Here is a 24,076-nt window from a genome sequence, read left to right on the forward strand (position 1 = left end):
CAAGATAACAACTTTAATTCTCGGATGATTACAGTAATTATTAGTTGACACGTTAGGTGCACAACAACGATTTTTATTTAGTACATCTCTCTCTTTCTCTCGTCTCAGCATCTGAATTCGCACTGCCTCCAGTCCTTCCCCTGTTCCTGTTGTCGATATTCCAAACCCATGCATTGGCGTTGACCTTCGTCTTGGGTTTCGAATATCGGCGGTGCTGTACAGGCTGACCGGTAAATGGCGCTAACACAAATGTGTGCGATTTGCACCACTGATGTTCAATCCAACGTGAACAGGATATACAGACTGTCTATAAAAGAATGTGAGATCGCAGAGGGCTCTGTAATTTGAATTTGCCACCCCCTTTAAACTTATCCATTACTAACTAACATTACTATTAATTGCAAATTGTCAAATATTCACAACATGTCAACAAAAAGTCAACTTAACCTCATTTCCGCTTTCGAAGCTCCGCTTTGTTGTTTCTTCCTTTCCTGGTCTATTTATTCTTAAAAGAAAAGCATCTTCCAAAGCTAGATAATTTCTGGTGGTGTTACAAAAGTATTGTATTTAGGTATCTGTTTTTATATTGAAAATCAGAATAATTTTATAACCTCACAAATATTTTAGAAGTAATTGCGAAAATAGTCTTTACACTTGAACAAAATAAGGTTCATATTACCGCAACTGTGTTAAAAGAGATGAGGAATGGACATACAGTGTTCAAGCTTGCAAAGAAGAATTTTTAGCAAAGTACATGAACCAAAATGTTTTAGAAAAGTCCCTCACAGCTCACAATTGTTAATCATTTTGTTACTACCGGTGGTGTTGAAAAGCGGAAATCGTCAGGTCATCCCAAGGTGATGGAAAATGTAGTTGAAAATATACGAGATTATTTAGAAGCACATCCGAGACTGTCCCGTCAAATTGCAGTACATTCCATAAAATTGTTAAAGGAGAACTTGCATTTACATCCATATACAACTGTACAATAGCTCCTCCTTAATAATTCTGAAAGCTGCATAAATTATTGTAATTGGTTTCAGAATAATTTGTTCACCGGACTTTTCTGTGTTCAGCTATGTGAAAAGTGAAGTGTATAAATGAGAAATTAATAATTTAAATGAGTTAATAGAAAAGATTACCATCTGTTGTTGTAACATCAATGAACATATGTTACACTTCGAACCATTCCTTTAATTTATATTGTTACTTTTTTAACTGAATCACTGATGTTATTCACCTTCTTAAGTGTTTAATAAATACATAATTTGTTGAGAGTGTTGAGACTTATCAATAATGCATTTCATTAATTTATTTTTATTTAATTGTTTTTTATAAGCATGAATTTTGTCAAACTAGGCAATAGGCAACCAGTAAAACCAGTTTGTTCTGGGGGGTTGCATATCGTAGATCAGACTAATATTCGATTTCTGGCGAGTCGGCACACATTCAAAGCCTACTTGGATGCCACAATCATTTATAGACACTCTGTACAATTTATTCACTGCACAATGATAATAATTAGTGATATGTTATAAACGTTTCGGTTATAAATTACAAATGTAGGTAAAAGTACAGTTGGATTAAACAAAACGGGACATGAATCTTTTTCTAATGTAAATTTGGTTTTGTCCATTTGGCAACTAATTGTGTACTTGACAATACCGATCAAATAATTTTTATAAATGTCATTGAATTTTGACCATAATTCAAACCTATCTCTCGTAAGACGGTTTCACACTATTAAAAAACCAAAAAAATTATGTCAATTTTTTTACGTGTCCCTATTTTTTACTAGTTTTATGTAATATGTAATTAGAAAATTAGAGACTAATTCGACCATTTAAAACATTTTTAATTTAGGCCCGGTTTATTCACCTTCAAGTAAATTTATCTGGCCAGTAGTTGCTATGATTTAGAATCTGCTCTTGGTAGATCCATGGTAATTACCATTCAAATAAAGTTACTTGAAGGTGAATCAACCGGGCCTTAATCACTTAAAAACAAAATTAATCTTACCTCAATAAGTTATGAAATAAAAAGATGTTACAAGACACATTTTTCTCTATCAGATTAATGAATTCAATTTATAACATTCCGAAAAGGATAATTACTGTTATTTTATTAAACCAGGGTTAATGTAACAAAATAATATTATTAGTTTAAATAATGTGTTCAATTTCAGGTAGCGGTTTCCATCTGCTGGCAAAGAGCGAACGCTTTAATAAGCTAAAGTCTCTGGATATCTCGGAGTGCGACATCTACCGCTTAATAGATGTATTAACAACTTTAAGGCTTCTACAAAACTTGGAAGGTTTATTTCTTCAAGGAAATCCCTGTGCTGTAAGTTCTACAAATTCTATTCAAATTCTAGCATATAAAGCGGTGAACAATAGAGGGAGGCCCTTTGAAAATGTTAACAAGATTGGTAGAACTGACTAATTTGTATAAACGGTTGCTTCGTTGAAAATTGGGGGCCGGGGAGAAGAGTAACTCGTGACGTAAAATCAACACACAAATTTTGAGTGTTCGAATAGAAGTATAGAACCCAAGGTTTATAAGCTCCGTGGGGTTTATTGGGTGGTTTTTTTGGGTTTTATTCTAGTGAGGGAACACCTAATGCACTCTGTCGTAAAAGTTTAGTGCATTATGACGTCACGAGTAACTTTTGCGGCGGGAAAAAATTCAAACTATTGTTTTAAAAGGCCACGAGGCAACCTACTATACAAATTAGTCAGTTCTACCAACCTTGAATGTTAATTCTAAATATAGATTCAAATATTTATTTTTCAATTGTTGTTACCTTCACAATCATTTATTATTTATTAAATTCCCATCTCCATCACAATTGCACATTTTCGCATTTCACATTTAAAATATCTAATTTTTTAATTTGGTGTTAATAAAAATTTAGATGGTAATGGGCTACAAGGACATTGTGTTAAGTTATTTTCCAAACTTAATTTTTTTGGATGCAAGTGAAATAGCAAGAGCTGACAGGAAACTAAGTGAAGATTTTATCAAAGGGGCAAAAAGTGCTGAATTGTATTTAAATTGTGTCCAATTAAGTAGACTACCAAAACCACCGAAAGCAGAAGTATAGGAGCAGTTTCATTTTTGTCACACTTTTCAGTTTCACTTTTCAGAAAAAAGTAAAACAAACTATTCATATCGAATTTACAATGCCGTTGTTTCAAGAAGACACCAAGGAGGAATTGGATGAAATTGACGTCGATGATGATGATGATGATGCACACGGGAAAGGTAAAAAGGGGAAGGGTAAAGGAAAAGGAAAGAAACATAAAGATGACACAGACAAAAAATCGTCCAAGAAAAGTTCAAAAAAAAGTTCTAGCAAAAAAAGTTCAAAAAAAAGTTCAAGCAAAAGAAGTTCAAATAAAAGTTCTAAAAAGAGTTCCAAGGGCAAAAAATCACCATATGAAAAGGAAAATGAATTTAATCCGAGAAAAATTAATCATTCTTTTCAAACTCAACGAAAACCGTGGACAAATAATATGAAATTTCCTCCTATATTACTCAAGTCACCTGAAAACAATTTGGAAGCTTACAGAGATAGCTTTCGAAGCATTGTTCGGGTTCGAATTGTTTATTTAAAGGTTGTACTTATGACAGTTAATAAAGTTAAAAAAAATATCTTTTTTAGTTTTTACCACCTGAAAAAAAGAAAAAAAAGGGGTCAAAGAAAGGTACGAAAAAGAAAAAAGATAAATCTAAAAAAGACAAAAAATCGGGTAAAAATAAAGGGAAGAAAGAAAAGAAGTCGGGAAAATCAAGTAAATCTAATAAATCTAACAAATCAAAAAAATCCGATAAAGCTCATAAAAAGAAACACAAAGATGAAGAAGATCAGGAAAATAAACAAGAGAAAAAAGAACCCAAAGAGAAAATTTTGAAAAGGGTTACATTAGCCAAGTTTGACTGTGACTTATTTAGCATCAACTGGAAAGATAATGGCTTGAATTTTTATTGGGCCGACGATCCTGCATTCGGCAGCGAAGCAAAAGAATTGCAAAGCTATTTAGAGGCAAGTATCATAATACACAAAATTGATTTACATTAAGTACAAACGGTAAGTCATACATTTGCTTGAGGTTCATTTAATTATTTGTTCAAATTTTATCAAAAATTAATACTTTCAGAGTTTAGAAGAAAAGAAATCTAAAACTCACTTAAAAAAAAAAGATAAAAAGGACAAACAATCTAAAAAGGGTGATAAGAAAAGCGACAAAAAGAGTAAAAAGTCTAAAGGCAAAAAGGGTAAAAAAGATAAAAAATCTGACTCAAAATTTAAAAAATCCAAGGAATCAAAAAAGTCAAAGAAATCTAAAAAGTCAAAGAAATCAAAAAAGTCAAAGAAATCAAAAAAGTCAAAGAAATCCAAAAAATCAGAAGAAAAAAATATGTCGTGTCAAGTTGGTTTCGGACTGTCGAGAATAGGTAGAGAAATTACAGATGGACAAAGTGCTCACAAAATTGGAAAACACAAAAAAGGTAAAAAGGGTAAAAAAGGAAAGAAAGGGAAACAGAAAAGTAAAAACTCATCGAAAAAGTCTAAAACTTGATAAAACTTGATTGATAAATTTATGTAAAATAAACGTATTAAGTCATTTTACCGCTCCTTTGTTAGTTATAATTAACACGTTATAAATTAATGTTTGCGTTTGTCTTGACAACGCAGTGTATGTGACATTCTTTATGGCAAACAATATGTTTAAAATATTAATGCATACATAGAGCAACCATCGTAAAGTGGGTTCGACGTTGTAACCGAGCTAATACGCCAATTATGGTTCTGATAAAATAATTGGTCAACTTAGGGAGACTGTCCATAGTTGTAAGTAGAAGACACGTAGCAAGACCAACCTTGGCATTTACATTACCATATTTTTTGGCTATCAAATCAAATGCGATGTCTATTGACAAAGTTCAATCTCAAGATGAAAATCGCGGTAACTGGGCGAACAAATACGAATTTCTCCTGTCGTGCATGGGATACGCCATAGGAATAGGCAATGTCTGGCGATTTCCTTATTTGTGCTACAGGAATGGAGGAGGTGAGTCAAAAACTATTTATTATTAATCTGACCGCAAAATCATATTTCTTTCAGGTGCTTTTTTGGTGCCATATCTGTTGATGCTGTTCTTGTGCGGCATTCCTCTGTTTTTTATGGAAAGTTCATTAGGACAATTTGCCAGCACTGGATGTATAACTATATTTAGAATTTCTCCGTTGTTTAAAGGTACCAAATCTAAAACCGAAATCTTAATACTTATGCTTAACACACTAATATTTTAGGAGCTGGATTTGCAATCATTATTGTAAATATTATTTGCACCGCATACTATAACGTCATCATAGCATATCCGTTACTATTCTTGGCAAATTGTTTTCGTGCAAAGTTACCGTGGATCGACTGTGACAATTCGTGGAATACTGATCATTGCGTTAAGGTAAAGTATCATTTATAATGCTATATAGTCATAAAAAATAACAGAGATACCTGAAATGATTAAAATGCTGTGATCAGTCAAAAACTAATTTAACCGATGAACACTGCACTCTGAAACAGCGGTTACCAACATTTTAAATCATTCAGTGTAAATGATAACCTTCTCTTGGAAAGATTTGTAGGTTATCAGTACTCAGTAATTTGTTTTTATGTAACATGGTGACATTTATGTGGTAATACATATATGTGCTCGTTAAAATTTGTCAACATTCAATAAATAGACAAGTGAAATTTATTAACAGAAAGTGCTAAAAAGTTATTAGCAAGCATCATAAAAAGATTTACAATTTTTTTTTAATCCATATCGTCTGATAATTTCAATTTGCTTTCATGAATAAATTATTTTAAAATATCTCTGCGCATGTGCACTTGTTTCTAATTGTGCGTGATAATCGTAAGGTAAGAAAATTATCATAACTATGCATATTTGCACACCTTTTTATGAAGCATATATGAATGTATTAAGTATAGATGTGTTTTTAGCAAAAATGAATGGAAATTTTTATGCAAAACACCAATTAATTATGTCGAAAGCTGATGAAATTTATCACCTAATCTTTTAACTTGTTTTTACAAAATTTGTGTTAATCTAATTTTGTGATCCTAACTTTATTACTTAAAATATAAGAAATATTTAACACGACAATTGCACAACATTTGCAACAATTATCTAGGTACTAATAATTCAATTAATAACATGCTGCTTTATTGAACAATATAAAATATAGGAGTGTCTAATCTTATAATCAACAACCGCATTGTTAGTGATAGTTTTATGGAAAATACAGAAAGGTTTTTTCCAGAGGACGAAATGTCATTTTACTAGTGTATGAAATATTATTTAAATTTTTTTATCTAATCCCGTGGGATAAATGATACTTATCCCACTAATTTTGAGTAAATTCTTTTCCCACTGAGTGCGGTAATGAAACTCAATTATTTCACTGGTGAAAATCAATAGAAAAGATTTATTTTTTTAATTTGGGGCGGTCTTAGATAAAATTTTGTACATAACACGTGGGCTAAAGCATATTACAGGAAACTCGTGTGATTACAGATGAACTCGGGCTCAGGCCCTCGTCATCTGCAATCTTCATACTCGAGTCCTGTAATATTGCTTTTATCCCACTAATTATGTAAATAACTAAAATATGATTTAAAAATGATATTAACTGTTAAAAAAAAATATTTATTACCCACGGCCATGAGTAATGACTCATTACTCTACGGGTTGTAATTGCATTTGCAAATCATCCCGTATTAAATTGCTACATATGTATAATACAGCAAAATATTCATGTCACAGATATTTTGAAATTTCAACAAACACGTATCTGCATATGACTTTTTTAATTAAAAAGAAAAAATAAATTAATTCTGATAGGGAAAATGATGATTTTTGTACGTCGTAGAAAAAGTGTTACAATAGCGTATAATGACTACTACCCACGACGATGAAGTTTATAGTAAGAGCCGTAATTTTTTGCTAGACCGTACTAAATATTTTGAATTTTATATTTGCTAAAGGATGGCTTTTTTGCAAAATTGTTATGAAAAAAATTACTTAAATTGGCGAATTCTCTTACCGATTAAATTTTTCACAATGATTTCTATAATACAACAATACGTTAGTACAATCTAGGAAGGTCTTCGTACCACTTTTGCGACTTCTTGTAAGAGCCGCTGTCTGACATTTTACATGTACTCAAAAAAAAATCTTTGTCAGTTTCTATTTGAATCTTCTTCACTATATCATGAAGTAACCCAAATGAAAACAAGCAGTAGTTTGTTGTAAATTAGAACACATCAGCCGTTAATTACAGAAAATAATTATTTTTGTGTAAGACTCCGTAATATACTTATTTGAATGTGCAGATATTAACACCTAAACATTGTTATAATTAAAAGTTTTTGTTACCATTTTCGTATTTGGCACTTTGGTTTATATCGGAATTAACAATTTGCATTGGCGAACCATGATGGATTTCGAATAGACGAATAACAGAAAATGTAAATTGAAAATGCAGATTAAATTATTGAAGTTACTTTTAATTCGAGTAGTAACGACATTTTGTTACCACTCGAATATCCGTCAAACGAACTTTTTGTCGTAATAAATTCGTGAGAATGTGAGTACATATTAGAAGAATCTGCGCCTTCAAATCAAGTGTTTAGGAACTGGCCCAGAAGGTAGAGAATCTTGTGAATATGCAGGAAACACCGGATACACCGGAACCGTTGTAACGGGTTGATTTGATTCACGATATGGTTTTACATGTTAGACTCGTAATGAAATTTATATCAGAGAGTTACTGCTTTTTTGTAGGTAACTTAATATTCTAATATTAAGAAAAGCCAGCTTTCAGTACACGAAGACTTGCTGTAGGTGTGAATGTTTCCACATAAACGATCATATGAATCCACGTTTCAAGAGTAATTTTCAACTAATGTATTGACAAAAACAGTCGGAGGTGATGGTATATTTGTACCTCATATTTCACGGCAGGTTTACGAGTACAATAAATGGCGTCGCGTATTTAAATTTCCTTCGAAACATTTTAAATAACCTTTGGAATGATGTTTCCTCGGCTACACGATGTCATATGTCGTATTTAGGTAGATATTCATAATTAAATTAACAATAATTTTGGAGCGGTTCCTACGGATTCATTTTGTGCCCAACTTGGTCACCGGATTTGAATTAGTACATTTTTTTCCTGTGGCAATATATGCAACAGTGTACGCATATCTAATGAACACCGTCGAAGAACTAATTGCTGTTGCGTCCAAGTGGCCGTAACTATTCGTGAAAATCCAATGGTGCTAGTGATCTAGCACTTGCGGAAGCCTGTGTCGACAATGAAGGAAGATATTTTGAGCACTTATTATAGCGCTTTTATCACGTCAGGTCAGCAAACTTACTACTAACCTACCTTAACGTATACGGTGTTGAAATTAGATAAGTTATTGATGTTTACATTTTTTTATTGTTTTTTATTCGAATATTTTACTCGAGTAACTTTTTTTTGCTTAGCTTTCAATGAACGTGCTGAGAAATAGGCGAATATGGGTTATGTTTAAATAGTTCAACTTACTTTAACTTTGATATGGAGGTTTTCGGAAAAATATTAATTTTGCTTATTTTGACGAGCAGTATTGGTATAGTTTGTCCAGCGAGAGATTGGTTGACATAAAAATCACTAAATTCTACGCAGAGAAAGTAGTACCTAGCGCGCGTAAAATTTGAAATATATCCTTCAAGCAGTATCTAACATTTTCTGCCCTGAAATTATCCTCTAATTAATGAAGTACCTTAACGAATAAGAGATAAAATGAATGAAAATATACAGTTGTAGTATTTTACACGAAGACGTGTACTCTTGATAACTACTTGCCTCAAGAATATTTAAAAGTAAAACAAGATCGTTTATATATCAAATTTATATCAATGCGAAATCAAACGACTTAATTTTGCTGGTTGTGAAATGTCTACGAAATTGTTGTGTTCAAAATAGCGGAAGATCAGTTCGTGAAGCAAAATAATATGGGGAACTTCTCAGGGGGCTAGGAGTTAAAATAAAACAATTCCTTGGGTTGAAGGACGCCTGTATTTAATTTTTCAAATAAATAAAATCAAATACGTTCTTGTTTTCACCTGCAGTAACTGGTTAATTTCAAATTAAATTTCTGACTTACACAAAATTATGGACAGTGCTGCTCGAGTATGCTTAAGACATAATACGTAATATAAACATAAAACAAAAATGGTCAAGGTTAATTTAAATTAAATCCTGAGACTTCCTGCAGACATTTGTCTGAATGACCGACTATCGTGCGCCAGTCCGAATTCAATTTGACATATTAAAATATATTCTAGAATATTAACTTTATTAACTTATTGAATAAACATAAGAAGAGCCTGTGGCGATAGAAGACTGAAAATTTAAAAAAGAAATATTTCATTGAAAAAAAAAACTAGCTTTACAGTACAACCCTTGTCTTACTGCTCTGCATCATATCATTGAGTACAAGATGAACTTCTTGCTTAATATTGCAATGCAAGTCTGCTGTAACTCTTCTGGGTTGCTGCCTCGTCAACTTTCTTGATGATGTTTTAGTTGGACCATCTTTACACTTTGACACTGTGTTTCCTAAGCATCTCGCAGTGACCTTCAAGAAAAATACTTTTAACCTTTGACTAATCTGACCTAATCAATGATGATGTCAATAAAATTATGATATAATACCATTTTGTGTTATAAGGTATGAAAAGCAACCTCCAGTGGACTTTCAGTTGTAAGTTTTTCATTTATGAAAAATGAATAAGCACTTGCATCATCCTCTGGGCTGCTGGGTTGCCAGCTATAGTCAAATAGCTTCGGGTTGCCTACAAAACAGTTTTAAAGCAATATAATTAAATTAAAAATATTATCTTCATACCTTTGCATCAGTCTAGATTTTGTTCGTGATATCACTAAAGGGATTCATGTTTATAAATAGAAATGTCACTTAAAATCGGCACTCGAAGGTAAACACTAGAAAACCTATAGAACAGAAACAAACTAAAACAACAAACTATCTAATCTTAAAAACTTGGAAAGTTTAAACACCACAAAAAAATAGTTAAGCAAGAAATAACGAACAAAACACACATTACTCGGAGGTTAACAATATAGAACTTAGTCAATACAAACGAACAAACTAACTTATCCCAGATAATTAAGAAGTTTTAAACACAACAAAATACCTCACTCGAAGACGAAAGAGCAAATAAACCACACACAGTGTTGACGATTCAAAATGACAGCGGCAACGACAACAGCTGAAATTTGACAATTTGCTGTGACAGCATAAATTGGCGTAGGATTACAATGCCCGCGAAATTATTTCAAAGGTACCATCACAATAATTTATTTTATTAAATTTGTTTGTATTGTATTCTAGTGAATTTTTTAGTGTTGGGTTACAAGCCTACAATTTAAACTCTCCCAATCTCTCGCTGGACGGAGTTTAGTTAAATTTTCTACGTAGACTTCTATAACACCCTGTATTATCGTATAAAAAGCAATGGGAAATGAATGAATCTAAGAAAAAAGAATATAGACATTTATAGCAAGCGGTTATTAACCATTTTAAAAAGACATTTTAAATTTTCAAATCTTACATCAGCCACTAGGCGGTTTAAAGGTATTTTTACAAAAGAAAATATTGATAAAATTAGAAGGTCAATTTTGCCGTCATTCTTATTTTTCAAACGATGCAATAGCGAAAATAAATAAATAAATAAATAAATAAATGAAAACAAAAACGAAATATTTTATCCAACGCCTACTCATTTTAATTGTAATTTCAAATAAATAATCTTCGCCACTACACACTAGTGAAAGAATAATAGAAAGTCACCAAAAAATTATTATTATAGGTTTATTCGTTTGTGCCGAGCAACTTGTTATACAATTAATGTTTAAAAGTCTAAAAAAAAATACGAAAAATTGAAAATAATTTAAATATTTATGAGGTGTTGAATAATAATAATTATACACCAAGGTAGAGAATACATTTTTTTAAACCGAGGTAGTTTATTAATAAAGAAGCGAGGCTTAAAAGTGTCTTCTTTACCGTGGCGTATATGTATATTATTTTTTTCACTACTAGATACGTTAAAACCCTTTCTAACAATAATTATTAATTAAATTATTTTGTCCGATGCGACGATCCGAGTTCTCATTTTTCAACGGTTGCTATGAAAATTGAAAATCGCCTGTCTACGTTAACCAATGAAATCAAAGAAAATCTTTCGTTGCTAGGTGACGGCTGTTCATTATTAACCACTGGTTAATAATAAAAAATTATTACACCGTTTTGGCTCAAAGCGAATATAAAAAACGTCATGATATATTCGCAAAAATTATACACATGAATTTAGCAGTTAAATTCAATTTATTAAAGGATACACAACCACATTACATTTATAAACCAGAAAGTTGTTTAGAAAATGACAATTACAAATTATATTTTGATCGGACAGTTTTAACTGACATTCACATTCAGCATAACAGACCAGACATTATTATTTTAAATAAACAACAAAAGCAAGCATATCTTTTAGATATAGCTGTTCCAAATTCACACAATATAACACAGACATATAATACAAAAATTAATAAATATTTAGAACTCTCCGTTGCTATGAGAAATCTTTGGTGTTTAGAAAAAATTTCAATTTTACCATTTATAATTTCAGCAACAGGAATAGTACCGCAATCTCTTTTTAAAAATTTAAAAATTTTGGACTTAGAGAATACATTGGTGGTTGAAATTCAAAAAGGTATATTATTATACTCATGTCACATCGTGAGGAAATTCCTTAACATTGACACAGAACATAAAACACAAAAAAGTCAAAATGTGGAGGCGAGACGCCGGTAATTATGTTGATAAGCACTGCACTATTACTTGATAGTATTATCCGTAATAGTGTATGTACTCCGGCAAAATTGCCGTGCCGCCGGGTGGAGGTGGGATACGAAAAAACTAGTAGGAGAGAAATTATACTTCTGGGTCCAGTTCGAGAGTCAATAATGACGTCGTCTAAGACTAAAAGTGAAAAAAATATTGATTGCACTGCATGCATATTAGACATCAATAAAATTAGCCACTCGCCCTTTTCTGACTAATATGCCACATTCCACACTCGTACAATAAACAACAAATTTCTACTTCTATTAAATAATAGATTCATTATTATTTATTACTGTTAAGTAAAGCTATCCATCAATCACCGCCGTGAGCAGTGACTTCACGTCTTATGACCAATCGCAAACTTGCATTTAAAAATCATAGAAAATCATGCAGCGTCACATTCATATGTCGTAATAATATTCAAATGCCATAATTTACGAGTATATATACTTTTCTTTTGCATTAAAAAGAATAAGAAATGATTTTTCGCAGTGAAATGTGTAGGTATGTCATAAAAAGTATCGTATTCCACTCAAGTGTAATGTCTATTACTTACTCGGATGATTACAGCACTTGCACATGGTTAATGCCACAAACTTCTTTTTCGAAAATAGTAGATGTCATTACTCGCTGGTTGAATAATATGAATAATTATTACTGTTAAGTAGTAGTAGCCACGGTCGTAAGTAATACTAATAACCCATCACCGTGCGGGTTTGGACTAAACAAAATTCCATTTGAAACAACATCAAGCTATATTCAAACTGTGAAATGTCATTCCTGACGAAATTGTATACAATTTTTGTTAAAAAAGAAAATAAATGATGAAAATTATAAAATGTGTACGACGTAGGGCCGGTTGCACCAACGCCAGTTAAAGTTAACTGTAGGTTAAAATGCTTCGTTACTTTACTTACCTATTGTTATAACAACATTTTCGTATATTTTAATCTGTAGTTAAATTTAATTCACGATGGTGCAACCGGCCCGTAGAACAGTATCGTATTTTACTCGTGTGTAATGGCTATTACTGACTCGGATGATTTCAACACTCGTCTACGTTAGTGTTACTCAAGTTTGAAAAATCACTCTAGCTTAGTTGCAATGTTACAATACGAGTAGCTTGAAAATTTATGAACAGCTAAGAGTTTGTATTTTTGTAACAAATAAACTAATAATCAAAATGGTAAAATTAGTACTGGAATATTTATTTTACTTGTTAAATTATGTGTTATTAATACTAGTTCTCTACAACCGAAGCAAATTTCCTATTTTAACTGTTAATAACTCCATGAGAAGAGGATTAACAGTAAGTTGGTACTAGCGTTTTTTGCTTGTATTTTAAGACAAAACCATGTGATGCCAATATTATGCGCCATTTATATACACTCTGTATGACTTAATTTTCACTAGAATCAATAAATTTGTAGATCAAATTTAAATTGTTGCATATACATATGCATGCATGCATATACAGGATCATTATAAATGATTGTCCCATCGTAGTAGGCGTTGGTGGCTTTGTTGAATGTGCCGCAAGCTTAATAACATGACTGTGACTAGGAAATTTTTTTGCTAATGAATGAAAACATCCATAAATGAGGTCAGAAGACCAATTATTAGCAAATAAGAGCACGAGACGAAGTCGAGGGCTTTTATTTGCTAACAATTGGTCTTCTGACCGAATAATTTATGGATGTTTGAGTTCATTAGCAAAAAAATTGCCGATATTAAAATTTTGCACGAGGGGTATACGGCTGATTATTTCCTGAATAGAATGAAAACAAACGCATCATTTTTTAAATGATCGCTCGGTACTAGTTCTCTACAATCGAAGCAAATTTCCTAGTTTAACTGTTAATAACTCCATGAGAAGAGTAAGTTGGTACTAGCGTTTTTTGCTTGTATTTTAAGACAAAATCATGTGATGCAAATATTATGCGCCATTTATATACACTGTGTATGACTTAATTTTCACTAGAATCAATAAATTTATAGATCAAATTAAATTGTTAGGAAAAATAACTTTGGTCAATATTTGTGACGCAATTGGTTGCTAAACACATGACGGAAATAATCCCTGGAAAATACCGGGTGATCAAGAAGGACTGTTTAAGTTGGCAGTACAATTAAGAAATTTTTTTAATTCGGTTATTTATAACACTGCAACTGGATATGTTTTGTTGGTTTATTTGACAAATATCTGATATAGGTATAGCATTAACAACGACAAGCCACCAACAGCCGGAAGTTACTCCTGTTATACGATTTAAAATACGATCCAGTGTCACCAACTTAAACAGTCCTTCTTGATCACCCCGTACTATTTTTAAAAATATAATAGACCTAAGAATTTTTAATCAGTTTTTAAAGTTAAAGTTTACGTCTTGCTGGGGTTTTAATAAATTTATATGGATAATTAAAAAAACGATTAAAACGTTAGTGTTAGGTAAATCCTCAGTTTATGGTCGTTTTATAATTCATTTTAATGAAAAGTTGGCTGTGTTGGTGGTATGAATATGAAGCATATTAACGATAAAGGAATAAAACAGCTTAAATGAATCGTAAAATAACCAAATCAAATTTCAAAAAAATTCTCAATCTGCAATATAAATCCTAAACGACGGTTTAATGTTTTAAACTGATTGTTTTACTTTGAATTTCAACTCCAGTAATTGTGTATTTTATTAATGTTATTGACTCTGTGACAAAGGTAAATATCTTGATTTGCTTTAAAAATGTTACCACAACAATACGTACTCTTGTAAAAATGTGTCCTCCGGGCTTAAAAAAAAACATATATAAATGGCTGAACTCTCTGATTCTGAGCAAAAACAAGCTGAAATGTCTTGGCAAACAAATAAAAACTTTTATTGCGGTATTTCAAAAATTGTTATTTATTGTGGAAAACTTTGTTCACTTATAATTATTTCAGATTAAGTCTGGCCAACTTGTATTGTGGTACTCACAAGTTGTTATTTTCAGTTAGGTGGACAGAATGCTGCTAGAAGTAACGCAAACGAAACCTTTCTCTCCCATCAGAACGAGACGTTTGAAAATCGGATGAAGACCCCCGCCGATGAATTTTTCCAGTTAGTTTTAACTTTTGCGTATAGTTCGTTCTAAAGTAGAATTCTTTTAGTTACCACATTTTGCAGATATCAGACAGCATAGAGGACCAAGGCGGTATAGTCTGGCCCCTGTTATTATGTAACGTGATAGCTTGGACCATCACCTACCTTTGCATAATGAAAGGCGTGAAAAGCGTCGGAAAAGTAGTTTATTTTACCGCCACTTTTCCCTTTTTCATTCTATTTGTTCTCCTAATAAGAGGCCTAACATTGCCCGGAGCATGGGACGGAGTTTTCTTTTACATATATCCTCAATGGCATCAACTTACGAACCTAAAGGTCAACATCTCCCCCCCGCATTATTTGCTTTGTGTCTATATTGGGGGAGTTTCAGGTGTGGGCCGACGCTGCTTGTCAGATATTTTTCTCCCTGGGTCCCGGATGGGGAGGGATCGTGAATATGGCGAGTTATAATGATTTCAGGAACAACAATCAACTGTGAGTTGAATCAATTTTCCAATGAGAACTGATATTTCTCATCGGTCATGAGTTTTTCTGGATGTTCAGAGTTCGAGTTTCATAAATTATGAAACCTTTGACCCTCTAACATCCGGAAATGATTTCATATCAAAAGTAAACATCCTGAAATGTTCTGGTGGATTTCAGCGATTCAATCCTGGTGCCGATTTTGAATTGCGGTACGAGCATTTTTGCAGGCTTCGTAGTGTTCTCCGTTATCGGTTTTATGTCTCACGAGACCGGTTTGCCGATTTCAACAGTGGCAACAGGCGGACCCGGACTGGCTTTCGTCACATACCCGGAAGCAATAACGATGCTACCTTGGCCTCACGTCTGGGCGATACTGTTCTTTCTAATGCTGTTCTTCCTCGGACTGGACAGTTGTGTAAGTAGGATTTATGGACTTGGCGCGCGCTAACACTCTCCAATTGTTGCAGTTTGTGCAAATTGAGGCCATCATCTCCAGCGTGATCGATGAATATCCTAGCCTGAGGCGGCACAAAATGCTGGTGACGCTCGTTTCGTGTTGCGTTATGATGGTTTTCTCGTTCTTGTTTGTTACAAATGTAAGTTTCCTGAGGTTGGTAAGGTTAACTACATTACAATACAGTCCCAGTGGAGTCGAGGACGTCTCTCGTCAACTGTCATAAATAATTTGAAAAATTTAAATTATTTAAAGGCATTTGACAGGTTTTGTAAATGTAGTATTATTTATAAACAATGAATTACGTATAACTGATATACTCAAATACTCTACTAGTATTACTAAAAGCACGTTATACGAAAGGTCACTAGTGCCATCAATAAAAATCAAAAATAAATTTAGATAAAGTATGTATAAATCGAAAATCGTGCCTTTGTGTATTTCTATAGTGGCTTTTTTTGTAACCGGACTTGAAACACTTCAAATCCTAGGAGTTGAAATGTCCACAGGCGGCTCGACCGAGGCAAATTTATATATCAATAATTACACGAAATATTTAATAATTAAGGATGAACTGGAGTAACAATCTCAGCAAAAAGTTGCGGAATTCTTATAATGCTATGATACGTTTATTACGAGAAATCAATATTTGAAAAAATAGTTTTTAATTTTTGGAAACGAATTGTAATGAGTTGCAAGTAAATTTTGTGTTTATTTTCTTGATATTTAGATAATTACTTACATGTGATTTTACAATCTTTTGACTAAGACTGTACGTGAAAGTAAACAAAAGCACACTGAATTTCAATTTTCATTGATTTCTGTTAAAGTTCTTAACGTAACTGCAGTAAAACGTGCGATATGAGTGTAATGTTGCATACCGACGTCAATTATATGCATTTTGTTCACTTTTATTGAAATTAAAACAGATACACATGTGTTTTTCCACATGTAATTAGCGATTACAAGGAAAATCCTCGACCAACTTTTTTTGTAAATTCATTAGAAAATTCTACGACATCGATACTTTATGTGTGAAAAATTTAAGAAAAATTGGCCTTTTTGAAATATGTTTTTTTATCAATTTTTATGCGTCCATTGCTCCATTTCTCATAAGAACACCCGAAACTTTAAAAGGTAATAACTTTAAAATTCCTCGACCAAATTTTTTTAAATTTGGCACAGTAATTTAGAATGGATGAAAGGACTATTGTACCAATTTTAAGCAAATTTCGCCATTTTTCAATGTTACTCCAGTTCATCCTTAAATTATCCCTGTAAAAAAACCTCTAAAAAAGCGAAATAACAAAATTATTACCCAATATTTAACCGATGCCACTATGGTGTAACACGAGTCGCCCATGTGCATGAATGATAGATGTCAAAATCAAAAAGAGCAAGATAGCCGTTCAACGTTTAAAAGTAAACTTTAAACTTTAGTTGACTTTACTAATATGTATACCAATATACCAATTACTTTGCCAATAAGATTGCAACAAGAGAATTGAAGATAAAATAGTGTATCATTCAGAGTAGAAGGTCTTTTTGTGCTTCGCCCAGTTGCCGACCTCGATTTCGTATCTTTCTTCAATCTCTGGGCTTAGCACAAAAATACTCACTTCCATTCTTAATGATATAACCTATTATTACTTTTCACACACTACGGTACTTATTTATGTAATTTTTAAATTTTCTCCGTTTTTTATTTATTTTTCTAATTTTAATTTAATTTTTGAAATTTTATTTTCACTTTTACAGTGACTTTTTGACCATCATATGTGTTAATTTTATCTATGAATAATTATAAGCTATTTTCATTAGCTCCACCAAATTAATTCATATGTGTAAAAGGGTTTTTAAATGAGTTGCTATAATTACATCACGCATAAATCAGGTGTCTAATTAAACTGTTTCCATCAACACGATTAAAACTACTCTTCTTTATACGCGTGGGCTGGAATGACGCAGAATGCTTTAAAGGTTTAATTTTTGACGCAACACTTAAATTAAATTAGATTAAATTGTATACTAGAGTTGGATTTTTTTGTACAGAAGCCATGTCGTCATCGCAGTTGCGCGAGAATTGTTATGACGTCACTTATGTATCCCCGCCAGTGGCGTAGCGTATATACAGGGTGTCCCAAAAATGGCGTACTAACTACTTACTACCGTATCCAGGATGTTTAAATGTACACGAAAAAAATATGGAAAAAAATTTTCAGACAAAAAAATTAATTATTATTTTTATTATTAGCGGTAATACAATGTAAACAAAGATGTACTTGTACATCATTACCTTGCAATGTTACCGTAGTAGATTTAAAATGTTTTTTTCGATTTCCAAAGCTTCTAATTTCACTATTGTGCAGGATTAGATATTGGTAGTGAGTAATCTTGTACTTTGTGAATATGTACGATTAGAGGTAGCTGTCATTGCAATTTAATACATATATTTCAAAATAATTTACCTGTTAAGTGCCACTTTCAAAGACCGCCAAATCAGCAAATAAGTCCAATAGAATTTTTTAAACATTTTTCTGACGTTTACGGTAGTCTCTTTTACACCGTAGTGCACCGTTAGTACGCCATTTTTGGGACACCCTGTATATTGAAAATCCTATCATATTTGAGGTTTTTTTTGGTCACGTGTTTTCACAATGCTAATCATACAATATGTAAAGATAGCAATACTTACGGCCTTCAATTTCCACAAAGAGAGTAGTTGTAAAATCAAATTTCAATCACTCAGATAACACAAAAGACACCGGAAATCATGAGAATACGACGCCAATGGAAAAAATATGTTAATGATCTACAGCTGCACATGCGCATTCTGAAATTTACACAAATTGGTTCGTGCGTCGATGACGACATGGCTTCTTTTACAAAAAAAATCCAACTCTACATTCTTCTATATTTTCGTGCAATTTTTAAATGTGTTTTATATTAAAATGTGCTATTTACATTATCCAACCTCATTAAGCAGGTAAAAAAAAATACCTCTCTGTAATCAAATTAAAGGGAAATTCCTTAGGTTAGCAGAAACAAAATTATTTTGTGATTAACAAATAAATTATTAATACTGCGATTTATTCGAATGAGGGTAATAATGGGTAACAAGGAACGCTTACTCCTTGTTTATTTACTCCATGATGGTTTCTTTTTGTGGTTCTTTTTCTCATATTGGTTTTTCAGTGTCATTCTTAATCTCATTCATCTTTTTCTACTCTTTCTGGTTTCTCTCTGATGTGTCAAAAAAAAATTGTCTACCTCCTTTCGTAAAGACGAAACTGTTAATAATTACAAATATGTATTACCAGTTTATTATTTTTCAGAAAAAATATTTCAAATACTTATGTACATTTTCTTCCCTTTGATTTGTCCATTTTCCAACTTTTTTTTATCATATTATTACCATTGCACTACTATCAAATAAAAAAAAATCTGATCAAGAGTGCTTTGTCACAAATTTTATTGATTTTCTGCATGTTGTAGCTTATGAATCATTTAAGGATTTTACCTTCAATTTGTTTTTTAATCTAGGTACCTAACTGATTTCTAATATTACAACAAAATATTCGTTTATTTAACTGAACGAAAAGGGTGCAGCTCAACGACGTTATTGGGAGGTTGTCATATAATTAAACGTATAGTCCCATCGCAATAGGCGTTGGTGACGTAGCTGAATGTGCCGCAGCCTCATAATATGAATGAGACTAGTATCGCCGATAGGTGGCGCTGCCGGTGGTAGTGGAAATCTGTCTACCAGTTTGTCTAACGTTGCGAGGCTGGCGGCATATCCAAAATTTGTGTGGGTTTTCAACGCCAACTGCGATGGGACAAACATTTATAATGACTTTATAAAACAACAAGTTTCAATTAATCTAGCAGAAATACGTATTTTTTTATTAGTTTTCCTATTTATCCAAAATTCTTATGACAAGGATATTTTATTGCTTTGGGAACTTTAACAGATTATACTGGACCAACGTTCATGGAATTGTTCAAAACACCCTTAATCAGATTTTTATTTAAAAAATTAATATACAGGTGTCCCATTGTTGGGAAAAAGCTCCATAACTTGTTTGTTATTAAAGATATCAACTTTTTCTTTTTTCTAGATGATAGCTAAGCTTCTACTGCATATTCGGAAAATATTGCGGTATATATACAGAGTGTCCCAATATTATAAAAACACTAAAGTTATGTTTTTTTAAATGGAAATTACCCAGTTTGATTTTATTTTTAAACTCTATGCTAAATTATGAATCAAATTTATACAGGTCGTTGGCGCTTCCAAATCGTTGCACATAAATTAAAATGATTGACGCTGTTTGATTTCTGAATGTTTGCTGCATCTGCTGAGTGTTTACTCAACAACTTGCTTAGTTGCATATGCCTACTGCGATTTTTTAAACATAACGAATTAAAAATGTCAAAAACTCATTTTTTTCAAATGGTACCCTGTATTTATTATTGCACTGGTCGAAAGCTTTTTTGACAAGCTTTTAAACAATATAAGGTTTGTATAGTCGAATCTGAAAATCTAGGGTGCTATCCTAAAATCGCTAAATTTGGTGCAATTTTTCCGTTAAAAAGACAATACAAAAATCTAGTAGGCCTAACAAAAGATAATCACACAATATGGTCACTCCATAAAGATGAATCAACCAACAAAACAGTGTTTAACAATTAAACATTTAATTATTTTAGTGATTTTAAGATATCACCCTAGATAGTGCAGGGGTCCCTTCGAAAATTCATACCGTCCAAATCGTTCCACATAAATTAAAATAATTGACACTGTTTGATTCCTGAATGTTTGCCGCATCTGCTAAGTATTTACTCAATAACGTGCTTATTCGCATATGCCTACTGCGAATTTTTAAATATAACAAACTAAAAACGTCAAAAACTCATTTTTTTCAAATGGCACCCTGCATTTATTATTGCACTGGTCGAAAGCTTTTTTGACAAGCTTTCCAGCTGTATAGGGTTTGTATAGCCGAATGTGAAAATCTAGGGTGCTATCTTAAAAACACTAAAAATCACTAAAATAATTAAATGTTTAATTGTTAAACACTGTTTTGTTGGTTGATTCATCTTTATGGAGTGACCATATTGTGTGATTATCTTTTGTTAGGCCTACTAAATTTTTGTATTGTCTTTTTAACGGAAAAATTGCACCAAATTTAGCGACTTTAGGATAGCACCCTAGATTTTCAAATTCGACTATACAAACCTTATATTGTTCGAAAGCTTGTCAAAAAAGCTTTCGACCAGTGCAATAATAAATACGGGGTGCTATTTGAAAAAAATTAGTTTTTGACATTTTTAGTTCGTTATGTTTAAAAAATCACAGTAGTCATATGCGACTAAGCAGGTTATTGAGTAAACACTCAGCAGATGCAGCAAACATTCAGAACTCAAACAGCGTCAATCATTTTAATTTATGTGCAAAGATTTGGAAGGTACGAATTTTCGAAGGGACCCCTGCAATTCGAAATTTTAGTAAAAAAAGCGCCACTGATTAAAAACGATGGCAGATAAATAAAAACGACCTGTATAAATTTGATTCATAATTTAGCATAGAGTTTAAAAATAAAATCAAACTGGGTAGTTTCCATTTAAAAAAACATAACTTTAGTGTTTTTATAATATTGGGACACTCTGTATATATGCCGCAATATTTTCGGAATATGCAGTAGAAGCGTAGCTATCATTTAAAATAAAGAAAAAGTTGATATCTTTAATAACAAACAAGTTATGGAGCTTTTTCGCAACTCTGGGACACCTGTATGTATTACGTTTTTTCTGAGCTTACAGTGCACATAATTGATAATAATTTAATTCCAGGGCGGAATGTATCTTCTCCAGTTGTTCGATTGGTATGCCGCATCCATTTCTGTAATTCTTATTTGTTTCGTCGAAGTTTTCATCATTGGATGGACATACGGCATTAATAATTTCGTAAGAGATTTAGAGTTTATGATCCAAACAAAAATACATTGGTGGTGGATTTTGTCGTGGAAGATATTTAATCCTGTGATACTTGCCGTATGTATAAAAAGTTTTACAGTATACACGTAAGCACACTCATTTTGGAAAAACAATTTACGAAAATAATATACTTATTAAATTGTATTTTTGCAATATTATAGACTTTAAATATTAAATTTGCATAAGCATGATCTCTACTAAGAAGAGAAGGCAGTGAACAAATTAGGTAATTGCTATGACCCTTGCTAAGACATTTGAAAAACAAATTAAATAATTTCACTCTTAGATATGGAGATAAAAAGATAAATGTAATTTTGTTTATAGTCTATATTTATTACTACAATTGTATTTAACACGAGAATCACATACCGGGGGATAGTTTATCCCGACTGGTCTATTACACTAGGCTGGTGTTCCTGTGGAGTTTCAATAATTTGTATTCCACTATACATGGGATACAGACTTTTGTATTTAGAAGAAGGAGATCTCTTCGAAGTATGTATTTACGGATTTAATACGATTAGATTCCTATATTATTTTTTAGAGGTTAAAATCCGCCGCAAGACCTACTCTAGATTGGGGTCCAGCTGATAAAGAATACAGAAGAGAATGGTTCAAAATAGTCCATTATAACAAAATAAATGGTAAGTCAAGCTGACTCAATTAAGAAGTGTTTTCTTTATATATGAATATATTATTTCTGTTTAGATGTTGCAGTTAACAACGATCCATTACACGAACAATATATTCAACTGACTGCAATGGATACCTGAAAAGTAGAGATTACTTTGATTACTAAATAAAATAGATGTAAACATAAATGCAATTTTTGTTTTGGTTTAAACCGTCCTTTAAATTAGCGTAATTAATTTACGAAACGAATTAACTTGAACCCTTGTAAATAATAATTAAATTTTCCCATGTAACTAAAATTGTGTAAATTCATGTTGCCTAATGAACATTGCGTAGTAGACAAGACGCAGTGTTTATTTTGTTTAATTATATAATATGATCAACAAAAGAGAGATAAGGGACGGCCACGGAAAACAATATTCTGAAAACATATGTCGTAACTATTCTAACAAGGATAATGAAGAGATGTTTTACTGAAACTTCAACAAACAATGTAGGAAATAGTAAATCCAATATAATGTTTTCGTTCCGATTTCGGAAGTAAATTTCAAGTGAAAACCACTTTTTTAAATAACATTCCCGTAAATGTCGCATTTTTCAGAGACTGTTTATTTAGTTACGCCGCAAGTTTTCAGCAATTTTATTTTTCATAATCCATGTTAACTCTATATTTTGTTGATCATATGACATTTTAATACTGTTAACCTTTACTAGATACCTATTAAAAATTATAATAACTGTATTTTTGTATTTGTGTGGTAAAGAGAAATCTGTTATAAGTACATGTCGAAGATATACTAAAATAAAGAACCATTAGAGTGATTTTGTTATAATAAACAGAAAGAATTTAAGTTAAATTACAAAATATTAGTTTGCACTATAATATGAATATGATAAAAACTGTAAGCGTAATAATTTACCTAGTTTGTAGAAGAAATCAATACTGTTTAAGTATTGCATTGTAAACTGTATAGAATTTTAGTGGTGAAAGTGTCAAATATCGAACACATCAAATAAGATTATTATCTGAACATGAAATCGCAATAAATGTAAAATATGTAAAAATTGATTGAAAGAAAGTCTCTGCAGACGAAGATCAAAACTGCCATCCATGTAAAGCACAAAGTACTAAACGGTACCTGTCTCAACCTTAGTTTTTATCCAATAAACGGATAGCAATGAACGCGACTTTATATTTACACCACAAAAAAAGTAGGAGAAAATCCATATTGATTCACAAAAAATGTAATGTGTGCAAAGGAAAAGGAAAATATGTTTGCCAGACAGCTAAAATTGGCTTTCAAGATAACTTTGCAAACATTACACTTTACACATCTTAGTTCCACAATGCTAAAATTAGAAATTTTAACCATGAAGATAGTTTAATGTAATGTTAAAGATTAAAAAACAATAGACTTTAATTTTAGTTTAGATCT

At 31.9% G+C, this 24,076-nt stretch overlaps 2 protein-coding genes across 3 annotated transcripts in view; both read left to right on the plus strand.

The window, feature by feature from the left end:
- The window catches only part of LOC138130715 (cylicin-2-like), a 51,801-nt gene extending 47,172 nt beyond the window's left edge, over window positions 1-4,629 (plus strand). Inside the window, exons 3-7 of the mRNA XM_069047338.1 lie at window positions 2,186-2,343; window positions 2,915-3,097; window positions 3,147-3,617; window positions 3,665-4,045; window positions 4,161-4,629. Coding sequence (XP_068903439.1) covers window positions 2,186-2,343; window positions 2,915-3,097; window positions 3,147-3,617; window positions 3,665-4,045; window positions 4,161-4,583 — 1,616 coding nt within the window. The 3' untranslated portion in view covers window positions 4,584-4,629. The remainder of the gene's footprint in view (window positions 1-2,185; window positions 2,344-2,914; window positions 3,098-3,146; window positions 3,618-3,664; window positions 4,046-4,160) is intronic.
- Window positions 4,630-4,719: 90 nt separating this feature from the next.
- On the plus strand, window positions 4,720-22,828 carry LOC138130716 (sodium- and chloride-dependent glycine transporter 1-like). Of its 2 annotated transcripts, XM_069047340.1 has the most exons (13): window positions 4,720-4,855; window positions 4,947-5,075; window positions 5,130-5,261; window positions 5,318-5,472; window positions 14,979-15,085; window positions 15,136-15,403; window positions 15,459-15,562; window positions 15,731-15,968; window positions 16,021-16,149; window positions 21,864-22,064; window positions 22,332-22,502; window positions 22,552-22,651; window positions 22,716-22,828. In XM_069047340.1, the coding sequence occupies exons 2-13, from the start codon at window positions 5,009-5,011 to the stop codon at window positions 22,778-22,780; spliced, it is 1,737 nt and encodes a 578-aa protein (XP_068903441.1). In that variant the 5' UTR covers window positions 4,720-4,855; window positions 4,947-5,008; the 3' UTR covers window positions 22,781-22,828. The 2 variants fall into 2 exon arrangements, with proteins under 2 accessions (XP_068903441.1, XP_068903440.1); XM_069047339.1 differs by having other exon boundaries at window positions 4,744-5,075.
- The last annotated feature ends 1,248 nt before the right edge of the window (window positions 22,829-24,076 follow it).

This window comes from Tenebrio molitor, chromosome 5 (genome assembly GCF_963966145.1).
Source record: "Tenebrio molitor chromosome 5, icTenMoli1.1, whole genome shotgun sequence".
Lineage (NCBI taxonomy): Eukaryota > Metazoa > Arthropoda > Insecta > Coleoptera > Tenebrionidae > Tenebrio > Tenebrio molitor.